This window comes from Oncorhynchus mykiss, chromosome 5 (assembly GCF_013265735.2).
Source record: "Oncorhynchus mykiss isolate Arlee chromosome 5, USDA_OmykA_1.1, whole genome shotgun sequence".
NCBI lineage: Eukaryota > Metazoa > Chordata > Actinopteri > Salmoniformes > Salmonidae > Oncorhynchus > Oncorhynchus mykiss.
In genome coordinates this window covers 69,616,335-69,638,053 of record NC_048569.1, presented here as the reverse complement: position 1 = coordinate 69,638,053, position 21,719 = coordinate 69,616,335, and the positions used below count along the sequence as shown (strand labels likewise).

Genomic DNA, 21,719 nt, shown 5'->3' with positions numbered 1-21,719 from the left:
GTTTAAAGGAAAGACAGCTCACATACGTTAATGCCAAACTAGACACACAGACAACTCTTTCATTTAGGCTTCACATGGCATCGATGGCTGAAATATGATGGTGAAAGTTTGGCAATGTGATTAATGGTCTGTCAACGGCAGCTCACTAGGCTGTTTTCCTCTCATCATGAAGCAACTACAGACCTCTGTACTAGAGACTATAAACAGTCTGACAGTGAGGTATTTGTCAGCTCATTCCAAGCTTCATGAGTGGTGAGTCAGTCTTCTTTTGGAGTCATGTGGCAAAAACCCACCACCCCTTCAATTTCTCAACCTCCAACTCCGGACACAGTGAGGGTGGGTTCCAGCCAGCTGACCATTGAGGACACTCAGTTCTGCTCCTGTTTCCTGTGCTTGTTCCAGCCCTGTTCAGGTCTTTATTCTGCTGAATCAATCTCCAACCCTATCAGCCGCACCTGCCAACTTCCTCTCTTTCCCATTCCCCCGGAACGGTGGTTTTGGAAACAACAAGGTCAGTGGATACTTTAGACACACCACTCTCACACACGTCCAACACATACAGAGCCACTGACTGGAAATAACGTCTCCCTCACACCTCGGCAGAAAGGCCCGGCCTGACGGCCCAGTCTCCTGGAAGTCGACCTTCAGAGAGATGCAGCTCCCCAGTGAACTAGAACTAGACACCGTTCACAGATCAGTGGCAGACCGTACAACATTGACGTCTGGAGAGAGTTCTCATGCCCTCTTCCACACAGAGCATCTGATATACAGTACCAGTCAAAAGTTTGGATACACCTACTCATTCAAGGGTTTTTCTTTATTTTTACTATTTTCTACATTGTAGAATAATACTGTAGTTATGATATCAAAACTATGAAATAACACATATGGAATCATGTTGAAAGCAAAAAAAGTATATATAATATTTTAGATTCTTCAAAGTTGCCACCCTTTGCCTTGATGACAGTTTTACACACTCTTGGCATTCTCTCAACCAGCTTTACCTGGAATGCTTTTCCAACGGTCTTGAAGGAGTTCCCACATATGCTGAGCACTTGTTGGCTGCTTTTCCTTCACACTTGGGTCCAACTCATCCCAAACCATCTCAATTGGGTTGAGGTCAGGTGATTGTTGAGGCCAGGTCATCTGATGCAGCACTTCATCACTCTCCTTCTTGGTCAGATTTCCACTGATCTAATGTCCATTGCTCGTGTTTCTTGGACCTAGCAAGTCTATTCTTCTTATTGGTGTCCTTTAAAAGTGGTTTCTTTGCAGCAATTTGACCATAAAGGCTTGTTTCACCCAGTCTCCTCTGAACAGGTGATGTTGAGATGTGTCTGCTACTTGAGATGTGTCTGAAAAGCATTTATTTGGGCTGCAATTTCTGAGGCTGGTAACTCTGATGAACTTATCCTCTGCAGCAGAGGTAACTCTGTGTCTTCCTTTTCTGTGGCGGTCTTCATGAGAGCCAGTTTCATCATAGCTCTTGATGGTTTCTGCGACTGCACTTGAAGAAACGTTCAAAATTCTTGACATTTTCCATATTGACTGACCTTCTGGTCTTAAAGTAATGATGGACTGTCATTTCTCTTTGCTTATTTAAGCTGTTCTTTCCATAATATGCACTTGGTATTTTACCAAATAGGGCTATCTTCTGTATACTACCCCTACCTTGTCACAACACAACTGATTGGCTCAAACGTGTTAAGAAGGAAAGAAATTCCACAAATTAACAAGGCACAGCTGTTAGTTGAAATGCATTCCTCATGAAGCTGGTTGAGAGAATGCCAAGAGTGCAAAGCTGTCATCAAGGCCAAGGGTGGTTGCTTTGAAGAATCTTAAATATAAATTAGATTTTGATTTGTTAAAACTTTTTTGGTTACTACGTGATTCCATATGTTCTTTCAGTTTTAATGTCTTCACTATTATTCTACGATGTAGAAAATAGTAAACATAAAGAAAAACCCTGGAATATTGGAATAAAGAAAAAACCTGGAATGAGAAGATGTGTCCAAACTTTTGACTGGTACTGTAAGTAGGCTATGCATTGTGGAAATGTGAGATTATGTCATGTAAACAAATACCAGCATGGCAACTCAGGCATTAATCAAAATACTGGCATTGGATGTTGAGTATGTATCATGCAACCATTGTGAAATGCAGAGATGTATTTTGAGGACATTTATGCAGGGCCGGACTACCACATTTGGGGCCCCGGGGCATCGACCTCCAGTGGTCAAAAAATGTGAAATGTTATAATGATAATCTACACAAGGCTATGAGAAAATATTTCAGTTTTAAAGCCATTGTTCTGCAATTGTACACTTTTTGCCATGGTCAAAGAGAAGCATTTGCTATTTTGTAGCACATCTCATGCTATGGTTCAAAATATGCCATTTAAAAGCTAATTTCCTTCTATTCTACACATTTTGCTATGAGGGTGAGATAATTCTTCAGTTTTAAACTCATTTCCTAAAAATTCTAGACATTTTGGTATCATATGCTATCTGGGGGGGCCCTCGACAGCGATGGGGTGGTCACTGCACCCAGCACAAAGCGGCTGCTCTGTCGTGTGAGGGGTAGCTGGATGATCACTGCAATTTCCTCTATTTGTTGCAGGGCCTGTTTTTTCGGGGTGTCCGAGCAGGTGCAGTACAGGGAGAGTTAATTCTGTCCGTGGACCAGGACTTTCCTTACCTTCTATGGATGGGGCCTGGTCCTGGGCCGCATACAGCATATCCTTGAACGCCTGGTAAAGGAAAAAACAGAGGGATAATCACTATTCAGTTTCTTAACTACCGTACAACCAATGACAGTTGACGTTTAATCAAATCAATTAACACTTTTTCATATGAGCAAATAATTACAATGATCAGTGATGGTAACATAATGAACAACATACTATTGATTGATACATTCAAGTAATCTACTTACATAGCCAGCCTCATGAATATTATAAGTACATGACTTCACGCAAATGAAGAACAAAACAAAAGATCTGAAAACTTAGCAGTATATTAAAAGTATATGAAATTGGCAAACTCAGTACAGAATGTCTACAGGGAAAAATAACCATCCTTCGGCAATAATTGATGTTACAGCCCCCAAGATGTGTGAAGATAATGAATCCAGGCTGAGTTATAAGAATTCAATGCACTTGTATTTAACCATGAATTATATGTCTATCAGATTCCAGATCTTTCAAATTAAAACAGATGGAGGCTGGCCTACACTACAAAGACCTCTTTATACAGAATGAGTTTATTTTTCCTTCAATCACTCTGACCTTGCAGATAATGTATATGGCCAGATAATTACAAGAGACATTTTTAACATGATTCTCTAGTCTGGGACTGTGAGGCCTGGAACTGAATACATCTCTATTCCTCCATACCAATCTAACTTACTGGCTCTCTGGAGCAATAGCAGTAACTGGGAATGCGTTTCTTGGCCATCCAGTCAAAATAATTCAGCTTGTGACCTTCACTGAGATAGACAGGTGATGAACTTTGTGTATTGTGCGACAGTGTAGAACCAAGGTTTTTTTTTCATTCAAAGCTTAGATGTGACAAAGAATCTCAACCTCACTATATATGTAGCTTCTGTTCCATATGGCCATTCTCTGGCCAGGTTTATCTGATGTTTGTATAAAGTGGATATAATGAGAGCGGAGGATGACGATGAATCATAGTATGTAGAAGGAACGTACTCAGAAACGCAGTTTGTTCTCTGTTCTACCTGAGCAATAATAATGCAGTCAGTTATTACTGTATGCTCATATTGAACACTAATCCAAGAGAAACATTTCATTTGTAGATAACATTCTCTTTGGAAATTGTGATTCGTAGTAGACCACCTGTGCAAACATTGGGCCATGTAGCAGGGCTTACTGGCCCAGGCTAATAGCTGGAAGAGTGCACACCTTCATCAAGATGGAGGCATATTGCCATGGCAATAGCACCGATGGGAATGGGGGCAGGGCAGGGCGGCTCTTTGGGGAATTTACATGCTCTGATTGTAGACTAGTACAACAGCTTACAGAGATCAACCTGCAGGTATCAACTGCCCTAATGGGTCTGTTGGTATTCTGTTGAAGTGAGATGTACAGTAATAACAATATCACCTACAGTATTACAGATGTTAGGTGGTCTGAGATCTGAAATGACAGCTCTGATAATTCTCATAATCACTTTAACTGAGTGGATCTCTGAGCGCAGGAGCTGTACTGTGCAACGGAGGCAGGGCTGACTGAGACCAGATGCCTTCCCAGTAGGGGACAGAGGATGAGTTGTGGGAAGCTCGCCATTCCATCTCTGTTATTGAAGTAAGATGGATGTATTACAACAGAACGCAGACATTTTGTGTCAGCTATAAACTAGGATGATCATATTCATCATGTTATGTGCAATTATTTCTGTTCTCATTTTTACCATGCATCTTTTGTCAATGTCATTAAGTATACAGTGGTTGGAATAGTAAAACCTTCACATTATCCAATTTATGCAGAATGAATCATCTTGCATCGTGAGCCACTGGCAGAGCTAAATATATACCTGCACAGAGAGGCTAGAGTGGAAAACGGGCCCCACACTTTAACCTCTGCATGTAATTAACACCTGTGTACCTGCTTATGATATAAATAATAGCATATCCCTTTTTCAAAAGGAAATTAGCTTACACAAGCATTATCATGCATATATAAACCCACACAAGTGATTAGATTGCAACGGTAAAAGCAAAAGAGGCTTCATTCCACCCACGCTGCCACATAACCCTCTCTACCTTGCTCACAGTCATGTTGCAGCTTCTGTTTCACCACCTCTGAGAGTACAGTATTCCACACTCACACAGAACAGACCAAGAACCAGACCAAGGGCCAGCCTGGAGACAACCAAGACCATGTACCAATTGCACTAACCAAAAAGAAAGGTCCACGAGATAACAGACTGGAGAAAGGACAACGGGAGATGTTTTATGCTGTTTGCTTTCATTATCAGCGTATCACACAGGAACGAGCTCTGCTTTTACGGCTGGCCTCTGGTCTCCTAATGAGCGGTGGACAGACCTCCATTCTAAACAGGTGTTTAAAATGGACAGCCTCATAGGATGAGCAGACTTCGTTAATTTATCACTCAATCACTTTGTCAATTCCTAAAGTCACATGTAAGCGTTTTAATGGTTAAGGTGTTTTTTCTCCCATACAGCCCAGCAAACTGCCCTGCTGCAGCCAAACAGAGGCATTTATAATAATCCAGACAACATTGCATTTGGAACAAAAAAATAAGAAAAAGTAACATTGACTGATGGTAATAACCCTTTAGAGAGACAAATGAGCAGCCAAACTAGAGCAAGGGACAAAACTAAACCAGGGAGACTTGTTGTGGCTGATGTTTCTACCACAACACTTTGTTCAAGACAAGTCTAAGGGACAGACTGATCTCAACGCTGTTTTGGCAATAAACAAGATACATAACCTTATTCCTACACTAAGACCGCACTCACCAAGCTGCATAGGGACATAAGACAAAAAGAAAATGCTCATCCAGAGGCAGCACTCCTTGTGGCCTGTGATTTTAATTCAGGAGAACTGAAATCTGTTTTACCTAATTTCTATTAGCAAGTCACCTGTGAAACAAAAAAAATGAAGATCACCTTTATTCCACTCACAAAGACGCATACAAAGCTCTTCCTCCCCTTCGGCAAATCTGACCATAACTCTATCCTCCTAATTCCTGTTTACAAAAACAGGAAATACCAGTGATACACTCAATTCGAAAATGGTCCGATGAAGTGGATACTAAGCTACAGGACTGTTTTGCTAGCACAGACTGGAATATGTTCCGGGATCCATCTGATGGCATTGAGGAGTTCACCACATCAGTCACTGGCTTCATTAATAAGTGCACCGACGGCGTCATCCACACAATGACTGTACGCACGTATCCCATATCCCATTGATTACAGGCAACATCCCCACTGAGCTAAAGGCTAGAGCTGCCACTTTCAAGGAGCGGGATACTAACCCGGACACTGATAAGAAATTGCGCTACGCCCTTCGACGAACCATTAAAACAGGCAAAGCGTCAATACAGGACTAAGATCAATCCTACTACACCAGTTCTGACGCTCGTCAGATGTGGCAAGGCTTGCAAACTATCACGGATTACAAAGGGAAATCCAGCTACGAGCTGCCCAGTGACACAAGCCTACCAGATGAGCTAAATGCCTTCTATGCTCACTTCGGGGCAAGCAACACTGAACCATGCGTGAGAGCACCAGCGGTTCCGGACAACTGTGTGATCATGCTTTTCATAGCCGATGTGAGTAAGACCTTTAAACAGGTTAACATTCACAAGGCTGCAGGGCTAGATGGATAACCAGGACGTGTATTCAGAGCATGCGTTGGCCAGCTGACAAGTGTCTTTACTGGCATTTTCAACCTCTCCCTGACCCTGTAATACCTACATGTTTCAAGCAGACAACCATAGTCCCGGTGTCCAAGAATGCCAAGGTAACCTGTCTAAATGACTATCGCCTCATAGCACTCACATCTGTAGCCATGAAATGCTTTGAAAGGCTGGTCATGGCTCACATGAACACCATCATCCCAGACACCCAGGACCTAATCCAATTCACATACTGCCTCAACAGATCTACAGTTGACGCAATCTCTATTGCGCTCCACACTGCCCTTTCCCACTTGAACAAAAGGAACACCTATGTGAGAATGCTGTTCATTGACTACAGCTCAGCATTCAATACCATAGTGCCCTTGAAGCTCATCACTAAGCTAAGGTCCCTGGGACTGGACTTCCTGATGGGCCGTCGCCAGATGGTGAGAGTAGGCAACAACACATCCGCCACGATAACCCTCAGCACAGGGGACCCTCAGGGGTGTGTGCTAAGTCCACTTCTGTACTCCCTGTTCACCCAGGACTGCGGGGCCGCACACGACTCCAACACCATCATTAAGTTTGCTGACAACATGACGGTGGTAGGCCTGATCACCGACGATGACGAGATAGCCTATAGGGAGGAGGTCAGAGACCTGGCAGTGTGGTGCCAGGACAACAACCTCTCCCTCAATGTCAGTAAGACAAAGGAGATGATAGTGGATTACAGGAAACGGAGGGCCGAGGAAGCCCCTATTCATATCGATGGATTTGTAATGGAGCGGGTCAAGAGCTTGAAGTTCTTCGGTGTCCACATCGCTAAGGATCTATCATGTTCCAAACGCACCAAAACAGTCGTGAAAAAGGGACGACAACTTCTCTTCCCCCTCAGGAGGCTCAAAAGATTTGGCATGGGCCCTCAGATCCTCAAAACCTTCAACAGCTGCGCCTTTGAGAGCATCATTATTGGCTGCATCACCGCTTGGTATGGTAACTGCTTGACAGAGGGTAGTGCATATGGCCCAGTAGATTACTGGGGCCGAGCTCCCTGTCATCCAGGACCTCTATACCAGGCACTCTATACCAGGCCGTGTCAGAGGAAGGACCAACAAATTGTCAAAGACTCCACCCACCCAAGCCACAGACTGTTCTCTCTGCTACCGCACGGCAAGCGGTACCAATGCACCAAGTCTGAAACCAACCCTGAACAGCTTCTACCCCCAAGCCATAAAACTTCTAAACAAGACTGCTAAGTAGCCAATCAAATGGCTACCCGGACAACCTGCATTGACCCTTTTTTGCACTCTCTCGTGCACTGACTCTATGCACACACACTGGACTCTACCTGCACACTCACACCGACACCCCAACACATACATATGCCCACACACACACACACACACACACACACACACACACACACACACACACACACACACACACACACACACACACACACTCACTCACTCACTCCATACACTGCTGCTACTGTCTATAATCTATCCTGTTGCCTAGTCACTTTACCCCTTCTTATGTGAACAGTACATACAGTACATTCAGAAAGTATTCAGACCACTTTACTTTTTCCACACTTTGTTACGTTACAGTCTTATTCTAAAATTGATTAAATAAAACATTTTCCTCATGAATCTACACACAATACCCCATAATGACAAAGCAAAACCAGATTTTTATAAATTTTTACAAATGTGTTAAAACTATAAAAACGGAAATACCTAGTTATATAAGTAGTCAGACCCTTTGCTATGAGACTCGTTACATCTACAACTTGATTGGAGTCCACCTGTGGTAAATTCAATTGATTTACATGATTTGGAAAGGCACACACCTGTCTATATAAGGTCCCACAGTTGACAGTACATGTCAGAGCAAAAACCAAGCCATGAGGTTGAAGGAAATGTCCGTAGAGCTCTGAGAGGATTATGTCGAGGCACAGATCTTGGGAAGGGTACCAAAAGTATTCGGCAGCATTGAAGATCCCCAAGAACACAGTGGCCACCATCATTCTTAAATAGAAGAAGTTTGGAACCACCAAGGCCCTTCCCAGAACTGGCCGCCAGGCCAAACTGCACAATCGGGGGAGAAGGGCCTTGGTTAGGGAGGTGACCAAGAATCTGATGGTCACTCTGACAGAGCTTCAGATTTCCTCTGTGGAAAAGGAACTCTCCACAGAGGAACTCCAGAAGGACAACCATCTATGCAGCACTCCACCAATCAGGCATTTTTGGTAGATTGGCCAGATGGATGCCACTCCTCAGTAAAAGGCACATGACAGCCCGCTTGGAGTTTGCCAAAAGGCACCTAAAGGACCCTCAGACCATAAGAAACCAGATTCTCTGGTCTGATGAAGCCAAGATTGAACTCTTTGGGTCACGTCTGGAGGAAACCTGGCACCATCCCAATGGTGAAGCATGGTGGTGGCAGCATCATGCTGTTGGGATGTTTTTCAGCGGCAGGGACAGGGAGACTAGTCAGGATCGAGGGAAAGATGAACGGAGCAAAGTACAGAGAGATCCTTGATGAAAACCTGCTCCAGAGTGCTCAGAACCTCAGACTAGGGCGAAGGTTCACCTTCCAACAGGACAACGACCCTAAGCAGACAGCCAAGAAAATGCAGGAGTGGCTTCAGGACAAGTCTCTGAATGTCCTTGAGTGGCCCAGCCAGAGCCCGGACTTAAACCTGATCAAACATTTCTGGAGAGACCTGAAAATAGCTAAGCAGCGACGCTCCCCATCCAACCTGACAGAGTTTGAGAGGATCTGCAGAGAAGAATGGGAGAAACTCCCCAAATGCAGTTGTGCCAAGATTGTAGCGTCATATCCAAGAAGACTCAAGGTTGTAATCGCTGCCAAAGGTGCTTCAACAAAGTGCTGATTAAAGGGTCTGAATACTTATGTAAATGTTATGTTTCATCTAAAAACCAGTGTTTGCTTTGTCATTACGGGGTATTGTGTGTTTAATTCATTTTAGAATAATGCTGTAACGTAACAAAATGTGAAAAAAGTAAAGGGGTCTAAATACTTTCTGAATGCCCTGTAGCTTCATCAATTACCTCGTACCCCTGCACATGGACTCGCTATTGGTACTCCCTGTACATAGTAATGTAATTTCCTACTCACTATATATAGCCATGTTATTTTTTGTCATTATTATTCACTGTGTATTTATTCCTCATGTCACTGTTTCTATTTTTTTTTTTAAATGTTATCTGATCTGCATTGTTGGAAATGTACTCGTAGGTAAGTATTTCACTGTTAGTCTACACCTGTTGTCTACAACGCACGTGACAAAGAAAACGTGATTTGATGTAATATTTCCGGTGGATAATATAGTTATCTGTATTCTCTAAGAGTCAGAGGCTCTTGGCAATTGTTGCTTGTGCCTCCCACTCCAGTGCCCTCATGTCCATAACAGACAAACAAGTCAGACAGTTGAAGAAGCCTAACACACAAACTATGCATTGCAAGTCTGACTCAGGCCTATGTTTTTTTTTACTATGCTATGACTGCACAGTTATTTCTTTTCACAATGAAATATAATGCCTTTTGCTGTTATGATTTCGTTCCCATGTTCAACACCCATCTGATACTGTACAAATTACAGTTGTAACACCAATCTGCTTGGAGAATCTGGATTGACTTTGCTTGGCCACAGGAGTGTTGTCTAATGCTCATGTACCAGCATATGATTTAAACACCTATAAGTGCATTCAATGGATGAAATGAAAGAAAACTCCATATCGGATTCATGCATGGACCTCTGTAATAAATTCTCCCACAATAAAACATCAACCAGATCCATTGCTCTAAGGTATTTTCCTTTTCAATTAAGCAATTACAAAAAATATATATAACAATGTTGTTGCCGTAGTAATACCAGTGTTAATACACAGGTATAAGAGCCACTTGTAAAGTCTTACAATGTTTCATAATTTATTTGTAATCAGAATAATTGCTACCAGATTTCTGTCAATGCAGCGCAACAAACAGCTTAAGGAGACTAGACAATACATATTTCTTTCACTCAGAGAAAAATACTAAAAGTACAAAGCAAAGTGCTTTCTGAAAAGACAATTGCATATAATAAGTCATATTGAGTATTATTTAAATATTTGTCCAACATGGCATGACAGCGCTGAGAAGGTCATCCATCTCAAAGCTGACTGAGGTGTAAAATGGCTGATATGGCCATGTATTGGATTCCATGCGTCAGGCTGCAAATATAGACAAAGACTAGTGTGGCCATATGTGTTTTACCCTCACCTAATCCAAATGAAGGCAGATACCTTCCTGTACCTACTTGTTGGTTTGCTAGATCAATTAAGGTATTATAAGTTGTATATGAACTTATCGTGTTATAGCATGGTATAAGCCCACAGAGTGAGGCATGCAGGTTTGATAGTGGGATGCAGACTAAGAATCCTCCAGAGGCTCGCATCAGCATCTTTGTCTATAATTCATAGATCAAAATGGAATGGGCAGCCTTGTTAGAGCCTTTCTGCGCCCAGGCTCTTAACGTGAACCAAGAAGATGTGGGGTGTGACACTGAAAATGCTCCTCAGACTGCTTTCTCCAAACCATAGACACAATAAAATGGTTTTGGCTAGGCTATATCTAATCAATTCAATTAAAGCTTTTCAAACAAAGCAAGCCATAATATCTTATTAACCAAAATTGCATTTAACAAAATAACTTACATAATAGTGTTATTCAATCAAATCAGTTATGTCGCAAGGGGATATAATTTTCCAGGATATAAAAAATGTATGAATTATAAAGAAAATATTGTATTGTGATTTTACCCATTTACTGAGACTATCCTATGCATATTAATTTACATATTTGATTCAAAAAGTGACATTTCTCATTCTTAAACAACCCAAAAAATATTGTGTTGTTTTCCAACACTGGCAACAATAGCAATGGACTAAGACACGTAAATACTATTCTTATTGTTCAGCGTTCCAATGTAGCGCTCCATGTAGCGCACGCGACTACTGTAGTGAAAAAATACAGTGTATGTCAACAAATGGAAAGACAGATAACAATGTATCCCGTATAAATAATAATTCAGTTGGCTAATAAAATAATTAACACAATGAATAAATGCTTAGGGCCTATGAATAGCAAATATTTGATCTATGAACAAAAGTACTGTACCATCAAACTGACAGCCTCAGGAAAGGTTGCACAAAGATAACTATGATGCACAAAGCAATTGCCTAAAATGTTAAAACAATCTAAATTAATTAAATAAGACTGCTTGGTTTATCAAAAGGAAAGTTACAGCCAACGCAATAGCCTACCATAAACTATCCGTATTTACATATTCAAGCAGTCTTTTGTTACACTATTCAAGAAGTAGGCTAAAAGTTAAAGGGACAGCTATAAGAAAAACACAAATCAAGATTAATACAATTTACGAAGACCAATACCGATACCAATACCATGCTATCAATTCATTATGTATTCATTAACATGGATATGAGTGACTTTTCTCACTTTAAATCAGAAAGCATCATCCTACATCGAAATAAAAACATGTGTAATTACCTCATATTGAAGGTACTGTTTCCTCCATTCCGGAGTAATATGGGACGAAAGGTGCTCCGCGAATTTCATTTTGGAGGACCAGCTATCTACTCAACGTCCGTAATTCCTAGTAGGACTGTCCCCTGTTGACGCAAGTTTTGTTATGTCTGTCAACTTGCTGGCTCGCATGCGTCAGTTAACTCTAGGGCACTCTGTCTTATCCCGTTTAGCGTACTCCAAAGAAACTCCGTCCCATACTATTTTGTGGGAGGGATGGCGTTACAGAGGCCTCCCTCCCTGTAACAGGTGGTTTGATGACAATATAACGGTCCCGGTGCAAATGCTTCAGTGACTCTACCTTCGATCCCTTGTCAATTCTGGGGACATAGCAGTTTGCCATCGCTTTCAGCCAACAACGTGGTTGCGTCACTGCGCAGTGACAGGCGGTGTATAAGGGGTGTATTCATTACATCTCGCAAAGGAAACCGTTTACCGTTTAAGAACAAAACAGAAGCAAACTGAGGAAATGGAACGAAACGGGTAGGGACTTACCTGAATTCGTCCAATAGAAACTTTCCTTTTCGTTGCTAAACGTTTTCCGTTTGGAGTAAAACGTTTCGCAACAGACGAAACGTTTTGAAACAGATTCGGCGTAATGAATATAACCCTGAAGTCCCCCTCAGTGGAAGACACCCTAACTGTAGCCAATTCAGCGCTCTGTCTTTTCTTTATTGGTAGATTATTTGTAGAAAAATGTTTTCTACATGTATAGCCTACCTGCATGAATTATGGTAGGCCTATTGATTAATAAGGACCTGGGTGGAATCCTCTAGCTGTCACTTTCACTTGATTTCTAGGGGTTAATTTCTGGGAATATGCCTCAGAATTCCTGGCCGCGTCATTAAAAAGGACCATGTGTCAAATAATCCTCAAATACGCTGTATTTGCCAATAGTCACAAACAATATATATTAATTTTAGCCAAATTCATTATTCTATAAGGTTAGATCATTTTAATTTAGGCTATAGACTGTGAAGATTTGTTTCTTCTGAACTTCAGAAAGACTCACCAACTTTTACTTTGCCATACAATCACATGAAATGGCTAATCAACTGTCTGTTGGCTAGGTCATTCCATAGCCTATCGTATGAGAAGAAATTACATGAAACATATTTTTAGTAAGGTCGGAAATGAAGGAGCATCGTTAAAAGTTTATGAATCTGATTTTTTAATTCCCATTTGTTTCACTGCAATTGTCTCTGACTTCTCCATTTATTTATCGTCTTTGAGCAACAATAGCCTGGCCTACTGACCATATAATGAGGATTAAGGACCACCAAAATGTCAACACAAATAAAGTTACTTTGTTGGTCTGGTTTTGTTTCCAGACCATCCATCTTCTCTGAGGCCAAGTGGTGTACCAGGGTCCACAATGTAAGGTGCACTGTTTTTTATATTTAATTCACAATAGCCTACTTCCCTTTGCGCGTCTGCACTGCTAATATGAATCATCATCCTGTTGGAGTTCCATTCCATCATGATGAATTGCAAGGCGAGACCGGTGTGGGTGCGTGCAGTTTATTGAAGCCACCTTCAATAATAGATCAACACCTGGGAAATACTGCCATCTACTGGACGAACAACACTAATTCAACAGGGTACAGTTACATAAGCTACAATTGCAATTAGTTAATTCTCTTAAGAAAAAAGATTGCAGTCAGAGTGCAGTGTAACTGCAATTAAAGTGCAGTACAACTGCAGTATGCTGCAAATACTGCGTCCAAAATAACACAGTTTTGTAAGTGTACACTTTTTTTGTAACGGTTCCGATAGTATTTTCTGTTTTGTTTAACCAGATAATATAATAATAATAATAAAGTTGCTCTTGTCAGTAGGCTACAACATGTTCTATAGGGTAGTCACTTTCTCGACATAGGTTGCTACGTCTTTTGGGCAGAAAAACAAATAATGGCCATTAGGCTAAACGAAAAAATATAGGCTACATACAAAAATATTGCCATTTCGGTAGAAAATATAACTAAATAAACAGCAGCTGCATGTCTAATCGCCTAGGCAGCCGATAGTGATCTGCAATATCGTCTAGGATGGATGTGGCCAGCAAGTAATACACACTCGTGTCCCTCGTGGACCGGCTCGTACATAAAACATCCTCAATTCAGCCTGCAAAGGCATCATTTCCCTCCTAGCTTTAATGGATGGCCGTCGGAAAAAACTGGACACATATGTGTAGGCTACTCTCTAGACATAACACAATTTTCCACCACCATTTTCAGAATTTCTGGGTGTTGCACACAGCATACCGCGTTTAGCCAAGGGTACACATTTGTTCCGACGGCCCGCGATTAAAGCCAGTTAAGGAGAACAATTATGCATTTGCAGCCTGAATGGGCGAGCCGGTCCACGGGTAAGGCAACATTGATACAGTGATGGAGGCAACAAATATGCTGGGGAGACTAGTCCAGCACATAGATCCTAGACGATAGTGCAGATCTAGCGGCAACTGACTAGAACCATTACAAAATAAATAATATTACTCCAGTGCTAGCCTCCCTACACTGGCTTCCTGTTAAGGCAAGGGCTGATGTCAAGGTTTTACTGCTAACCTACAAAGTATTACATGGGCTTGCTCCTACCCATCTTCCGATTTGGTCCTGCTGTACATACCAACAGTATGACGCAGGCCTCCCAATTGTCCCTAGAATTTCTAAGCAAACAGCTGGAGGCAGGGCTTTCTCCCATAGAGCTAAATTTTTATGGAATAGTCTGCCTACCCATGTGAGAGACGCAGACTTGGTCTCAACCTTTAAGTCTTTACTGAAGACTCATCTCGTCAGTGGGTCATATGATTGAGTGTACTCTGGCCCAGGAGTGTGAAGGTGAACGGAAAGGCTCTGGAGCAACGAACTGCCCTTGCTGTCTCTGCCTGGCCAGTTCCCCTCTCTCCACTGGAATTCTCTGCCTCTAACCCTATTACAGGGGCTGAGTCACTGATCCATGCCGTCCCTAGGAGGGGTGCGTCACTTGAGTGGGTTGAGTCACTGACGTGATCTTCCTGTCTGGGTTGACGCCCCCCCTTGGGTTGTGCCGTGGAGGAGATCTTTGTGGGCTATACTCGGCCTTGTCTCAGGATGGTAAGTTGGTGGTTGAAGATATCCCTCTAGTTGTGTGAGGGCTGTGCTTTGGCAAAGTGGGTGGGGTTATATCCTGCCTGTTTGGCCCTGTCCGGGGGTATCATCGGATGGGGCCACAGTGTCTCCTGACCCAGACCTGCTGTTTTCAACTCTCTAGAGACAGCAGGAGCGGCAGAGATACTCTTAATGATCGGCTATAAAAAGCCAACTGACATTTACTCCTGAGGTGCTGACTTGCTGCACCCTCGACAACTACTGTGATTATTATTATTTGACCATGCTGGTCATTTATGAACATTTGAACATCTTGGCCATGTTCTGTTATAATCTCCACCCGGCACAGCCAGAAGACGACTGGCCACCCCTCATAGCCTGGGTTTCACCCCTCATAGCCTGGCCACCCCTCTAGGTTTTTTCCTAGGTTTTGGCCTTTCTAGGGAGTCTTTCCTAGCCACCGTGCTTCTACACCTGCATTGCTTGCTGTTTGGGGTTTTATGCTGGGTTTCTGTACAGCACTTTGAGATATCAGCTGATGTAAGAAGGGCTATATAAATACATTTGATTTGATTTGAACAATCGGTCGCCTAGGCTACATGTCTAACAAACGCCAACGATTTTCGGCTTGGGATAGGCCTTCATCAGGGATTTTTGTGACACATATAGTATATCCAACTGTTCTTGACACCAGACACCACACTTTTTTACTCTACTGTGTGTACCTGTCTACCACTAGAAACATGCATTTAGATTCAGTGGTTGTAAAGATGGGGAGAGGTCTGTCCGTAATTAAGAGATGCTCTGCTCTTTTGACACAACACTCCACAAAGCAAGTCCTGCAAGCTCTAGTTTTATCTTATCGTGATTATTTTCCAGTCATATGGTCAAGTACTGCAAAGAAAGACTTAGTTAAGCTGCAGCTGGCCCAGAACGGAGTGTCACTTCTTGCTCTTCATTGTAATCAGGCGGCTAATATTAATACTATGCATGCCAGTTTCCCTTGGCTAAGAGTTGAGGAAAGACTGACTGCATCACTTCTTGTTTTTATAAGAAACATTCATGTGTTAGAAATTCCAAATTGTTTACATAGTCAACTTACACACATTTACCATACATGGGTCTTTTCACTCTCCACAGGTCCAGAACAATTTCATGGAAACGTCAGTATTATACAGAGCCATGAGTGAATGGAACCAACCCCCTTCTATCTTATATAGCGCAAGTGAACAGCAAACCTGGTTTAAAAAAACAACAAATTAAGCAACATCTCATGGCACAATGCCTCTTCCCTCATGTGACCTACTTGTTGTGTGTATGTACTGACATGTAAACTCAGCAGAAAAAGAAACGTCCCTTTTTCAGGACCCTGTCTTTCAACGATAATTCGTAAAAATCCAAATACCTTCACAGATCTTCATTGTAAAGGATTTAAACACTGTTTCTCATGCTTGTTCAATGAACCATAAACAATTAATGAACATGCACCTGTGGAACGGTCGTTAAGACACTAACAGTTTACAGACGGTAGGCAATTAAGGTCACAGTTATGAAAACGTAGGACACTAAAGATGCCTTGCTACTGACTCTGAAAGACACCAAAATAAAGATGCCCAGGGTCCCTGCAATGTGAGGATTGAGAGACGCTTAAGATGGCGCTACAGAGAGACAAGACGGATAGCTGATCGTCCTTGCAGTGGCAGACCACGTGCAACAACACCTGCACAGGATCGGTACATCCAAACATCACACCTGCGGGACAGGTACAGAATGGCAACAACAACTGCCCGAGTTACACCAGGAACACACAATCCCTCCATCAGTGCTCAGACTGTCCGCATTAGGCTGAGAGAGGCTGGACTGATGAGTTGCGGTTTTGTCTCACCAGGGATGATGGTAGGATTCACGTTTATCGTCTAAGGAATGAGCGTTACACCGAGGCCTGTACTCTGGAGCAGGATCGATTTGTAGGTGGAGGGTCCGTCATGGTCTGGGGCGGTGTGTTATAGCATCATCAGACTGAGCTTGTGCGTTACAGGGAAGACATCCTCCTCCCTCATGAGGTACCCTCATCCTGACATGACCCTCTAGTATGACAATGCCACCAGCCATACTGCTCGTTCTGTGCGTGATTTCCTGCAAGACTGGAATGTCAGTGTTCTGACATGGCCAGTGAAGAGCCCGGATCTCAATCCCATTGAGCACGTCTGGGACCTGTTGGATCGGAGGATGAGGGCTAGGGGCCATTCCCCCCAGAAATGTCAGAGAACTTGCAGGTGCCTTGGTGGAAGAGTGGGGAAACATCTCACCGAAAGAACTGGCAAATCTGGTGCTGTCCATGAGGAGGAGATGCACTGCAGTATTTATTGCAGCTGGTGTCCACACCAGATTCTGACTGTTACTTTTGATTTTGATCCCCCCTTTGTTCAGGGACACATTATTCAATTTCTGTTAGTTACACGTCTGTGGAACTTGTTCAGTTTATGTCTCATTTGTTTAATCTTGTTATGTTCATACAAATATTTCACATGTTAAGTTTGCTGAAAATAAACGCAGTTGACAGTGAGAGGACGTTTCTTTTTTTGCTGAGATTATGTGTAACTGAAAGACAAACACATGTTAATGCTTTTAAATGTATGTACATTGTAGTCTTTTGTCTGTATTGTATTTTTCGTGTCAGACCCCAGTTAAACTAGCTGTCGCCATAGGCGCCGGATAATGGGGATCCTAATAAATACAATTATTTCTGTCTGGATCTTAGGTCGACGCGACCGTCCACATCGACGGGACCGAGATGGACAAGGTGAAAAGCTTCAAGATCCTCAGCATACACACCAATGACAATCTGAAATGGTCCATGCACACAGACAGTGTGGTGAAGAAGGCGCAACGGCGCCTCTTCAACCTCAGGAGGCTGAAGAAATTTGGCTTTGGCCCCTAACACACGCACAAACGTTTACTAATGCACCATTGAGAGCATCCTGTCGGGCTGTATCACCGCCTGGAATGGCAACCGCAGGTTTCTCCAGAGGATGGTGCGGTTTGCCCAACGCATCACCGGGGGCACACTGCCTGCCTTCCAGGACACCAACAGCACCCGATGTCATAGGAAGGCCAAAAAGATCATCAAGGACATCTGTTCACCCTGCTATGATCCAGAAGGCGAGGTCAGTACAGGTGCATCAAAGCTGGGACCGAGAGACTGAAAATCAGCTTCAGACAAGGCCATCAGACTGTTAATTAGCCATCACTAGCCGGCTTCCAACCAGTACCCTGCCCTTAACTTAGTCACTGTCACTAGCCGGCTACGACCTGGTCACTCAACCCTGCACCTTAGAGGCTGCTGCTCTATGTACATAGACATGGAATCACTGGTCACTTTAATAACGGAACACGGGTCACTTTAATAATGTGTACATACTGTTTTACTAATTTCATATGTATATACTGTATTCTAGTCAATGCCACGTTGATATTGCTCATCCTAATATTTATATATTTTACTTTTTTACTTTTAGATTTGTGTGTATTTTTGTGAATTGTTAGACACTACTGCACTGTTGGAGCTAGAAACACAATCATGTCGATACACCCACAATAACATCTGCTAAATATCTGTATGCGACCAATAAAATGTGATTTGATTTGTCAGACTCCGAACCTTTGTTCCTAGTCTTAGTTCTACCCGAGTCTTTTAGGGGGGGTGTACCAGAGACGGACCATTTGTGCAAACAAGTCCAACTAGTACGGATAAACGATTCTTAGCGATAAAGGATAAAATAAATAGAAACCCGATACATATTAACGTTATATATGCGCAGTGGAAACTACTGAGAACGGTATTATAAAATTGTCATTGATTTCTTCAGCCGTCTTTATTTTCGACAATGGCATCACTCTCTCCATCGTCTTCACCTGATTCTGCCACAGGCTCAGGTACCGACCCAACTCGGCCTGATACAGGAGAGCCTCTCCGCGGAGGATCAGACTCCGACTCAGATCTAGGATTAGGGAAATTCTACTGCGGTGTAGATGACCCGGGTCATCGACTGGAAGGGGAGGAATTTGAACACGAATTTGAGGCAGCGGCAGACCGTCTCCGAGATCTAGTTCAGACGGCTAGTAGGGAACAATTGTTGTACCTGTATGCTAGGTATAAACAGGTGACTATCAGATAGCAGCACATCCCAAACAATGGTTCAATTTGTTATTTAAATAGATGCTAGCTAGATAGCATCTATCAGGTGACATGGTATGCATATTCAGGCTACATTCATGTCTAATTTTCTAGCTATTTGTGCCACCAAATCATGCTCTTGCGTACACAATACCATTGTTACACTGTTTTGTTGACTTGTGGTGGTGGGGGTAAACCACAGTTAAGTACACAAATCACAAACAGGTGTATAATCAATTTTCACCTATTGCCATTGAATGGTTAGTGAGAATTCTGCCGAGTGCTGTCAAACAGATTATTCGGCTATGCTGCTATTCAATCCCTTCCCGAAACATCACCGCTTTCATATGTTCACAGGTAAAGGTTGGAAAGTGCAATACAGCAAAGCCTGGGTTTTTCGATTTTGAAGGTCAAAGAAAATGGTATGTTTGTCATTGGTTAATCAGGGTGCTGGTGTGATGTGTTTATTCAATTCCTGGCAGGAATTTGTATGGGTGAATCTAGCACTTGATCATGAGTATCAGTTCAATTACATTACACATACGTCTGGGAATGTGATGAAAGAAATAAAAGCTGAAAAATCATTGTCTCTGCTATTATTTGTGTATATACAGTTGGAGTCGGAAGTTTACATACACCTTAGCCAAATATATTTAAACTCAGTTAAACAATTCCTGACATTTAATCCTAGTAAAAAATGCCCTGTCTTAGGTCAGTTAGGATCACCACTTTATTTTAAGAATGTGAAATGTCAGAATAATAGTAGAGAATAATTTATTTAAGCTTTTATTTCTTTCATCACATTCCCAGTGGGTCAGAAGTTTACATACACTTAATTCATATTTGGTAGCATTGTCTTTAAATTGTTTAACTTGGGTCAAACGTTTCTGGTCGCCTTCCACAAGCTTCCCACAACAATTTGGGTGACTTTTGGCCCATTCCTCCTGACAGAGCTGGTGTAACTGAGTCAGGCTTGTAGGCCTCCTTGCTCACACACGCCTTTTCAGTTCTGCCCACAAGTTTTCTATAGGACTGAGTTCAGGGCTTTGTGATGGCCACTCCTTTGACTGTTGTCCTTAAGCCATTTTGCCACAACTTCAGAAGTATGCTTGGGGTCATTGTCCATTTGGAAGACCCATTTGTGACCAAGCTTCAACTTCCTGACTGATGTCTTGATGTTGCTTCAATATATCCACATAATGTTACTTCCTCATGATGCCATCTATTTTGTGAAGTGCACTACTCACTCCTGCAGCAAAGCACCCCCACAACATGATGCTGCCACCACCGTGCTTCACGGTTGGGACGATGTTCTTCCGCTTGCAAGCCTCCCCCTTTTTCCTGCAAACATAACAATGGTCATTATGGCCAAACATTTCTATTATTGTTTCATCAGACCAGAGGATATTTCTCCAAAAAGTACAATCTTTGTCCCCATGTGCAGTTGCAAACCGTAGTCTGGCTTTTTTTTAGGGCAGTTTTTGAGCAGTGGCTTCTTCCTTGCTGAGCGGCCTTTCAGATTATGTTGATATAGGACTCGTTTTACTGTGGACATAGATACTTTTATACCGGTTTCTTCAAGGTCCTATGCTGTTATTCTTGGATTGATTTGCACTTTTTGCACCAAAGTATGTTCATCTCTAGGAGACCGAACACGTCTCCTTCCTGAGCGTCATGACAGCTGCGTGGTCCCATGGTGTTTATACTTGCATACTATTGTTTGTACAGATGAACGTGGTACCTTCAGGCGTTTGTAAATTGCTCCCAAGGATGAACCAGACTTGTGGAGGTCTACAATTTTTTTGTCTGAGGTCTTCGCTGATTTATTTTTGATTTTCCCATGATGTCAAGCAAAGAGGCACTGAGTTTGAAGGTAGGCCTTGAAATACATCCACAGGTACACCTCCAATTGACACAAATCATGTCAATTAGCCTATCAGATGCTTCTAATGCCATGACATTTTCTGGAATTTTCCAAGCTGTTTAAAGGCACAGTCAACTTAGTGTATGTAAACTTCTGACCCACTGGAATTGTGATACAGTGAATTATAAGTGAAATTACCTGTTTTTAAACAATTGTTGGAAAAATTACTTGTCATGCACAAAGTAGATGTCCTAACCGACTTTCCAAAACTATAGTTTTGTGAACAAGAAATTTGTGGAGTGATTGAAAAAAATAGTTTTAATGACTCCAACCTAAGTGTATGTAAACTTCCGACTTCAAATGTGTGTGTGTGTGTGTATATATATATATATATATATACATACATACATATATATACATACATACATATATATATGTGTGTGTGTGTGTCTGAGTGACCCTGGCTAGCTATATATATATATATATATATATATATATATATATATATATATATACATACACACACACACACAGTGGGGCAAAAAAAGTATTTAGTCAGCCACCAATTGTGCAAGTTCTTCCACTTA

At 42.2% G+C, this 21,719-nt stretch overlaps 2 protein-coding genes across 3 annotated transcripts in view; one reads left to right on the top strand and one right to left on the bottom strand.

Annotated features, from left to right (window-relative positions):
- The window catches only part of LOC110524448 (xenotropic and polytropic retrovirus receptor 1 homolog), an 89,142-nt gene that overhangs the window by 65,219 nt on the left and 2,204 nt on the right, over positions 1 to 21,719 (bottom strand). Inside the window, exons 1-2 of one of the 2 annotated variants that reach the window (XM_036978243.1) lie at positions 11,967 to 12,338; positions 2,698 to 2,749 (exon numbers count right to left, since the gene is read on the bottom strand). In XM_036978243.1, the coding sequence (XP_036834138.1) occupies positions 2,698 to 2,749; positions 11,967 to 12,035 (121 nt within the window). In that variant the 5' untranslated portion in view covers positions 12,036 to 12,338. Of the gene's footprint in view, positions 1 to 2,697; positions 2,750 to 11,966; positions 12,339 to 21,719 lie in introns of those variants that run through there. The other variant, XM_036978244.1, reaches the window with a different exon arrangement.
- LOC110524447 (acyl-CoA-binding domain-containing protein 6) overlaps positions 18,979 to 21,719 on the top strand; it is a 67,273-nt gene continuing 64,532 nt past the window's right edge. The window contains exons 1-2 of the mRNA XM_036978245.1: positions 18,979 to 19,254; positions 19,626 to 19,690. Coding sequence (XP_036834140.1) covers positions 18,979 to 19,254; positions 19,626 to 19,690 — 341 coding nt within the window. The remainder of the gene's footprint in view (positions 19,255 to 19,625; positions 19,691 to 21,719) is intronic.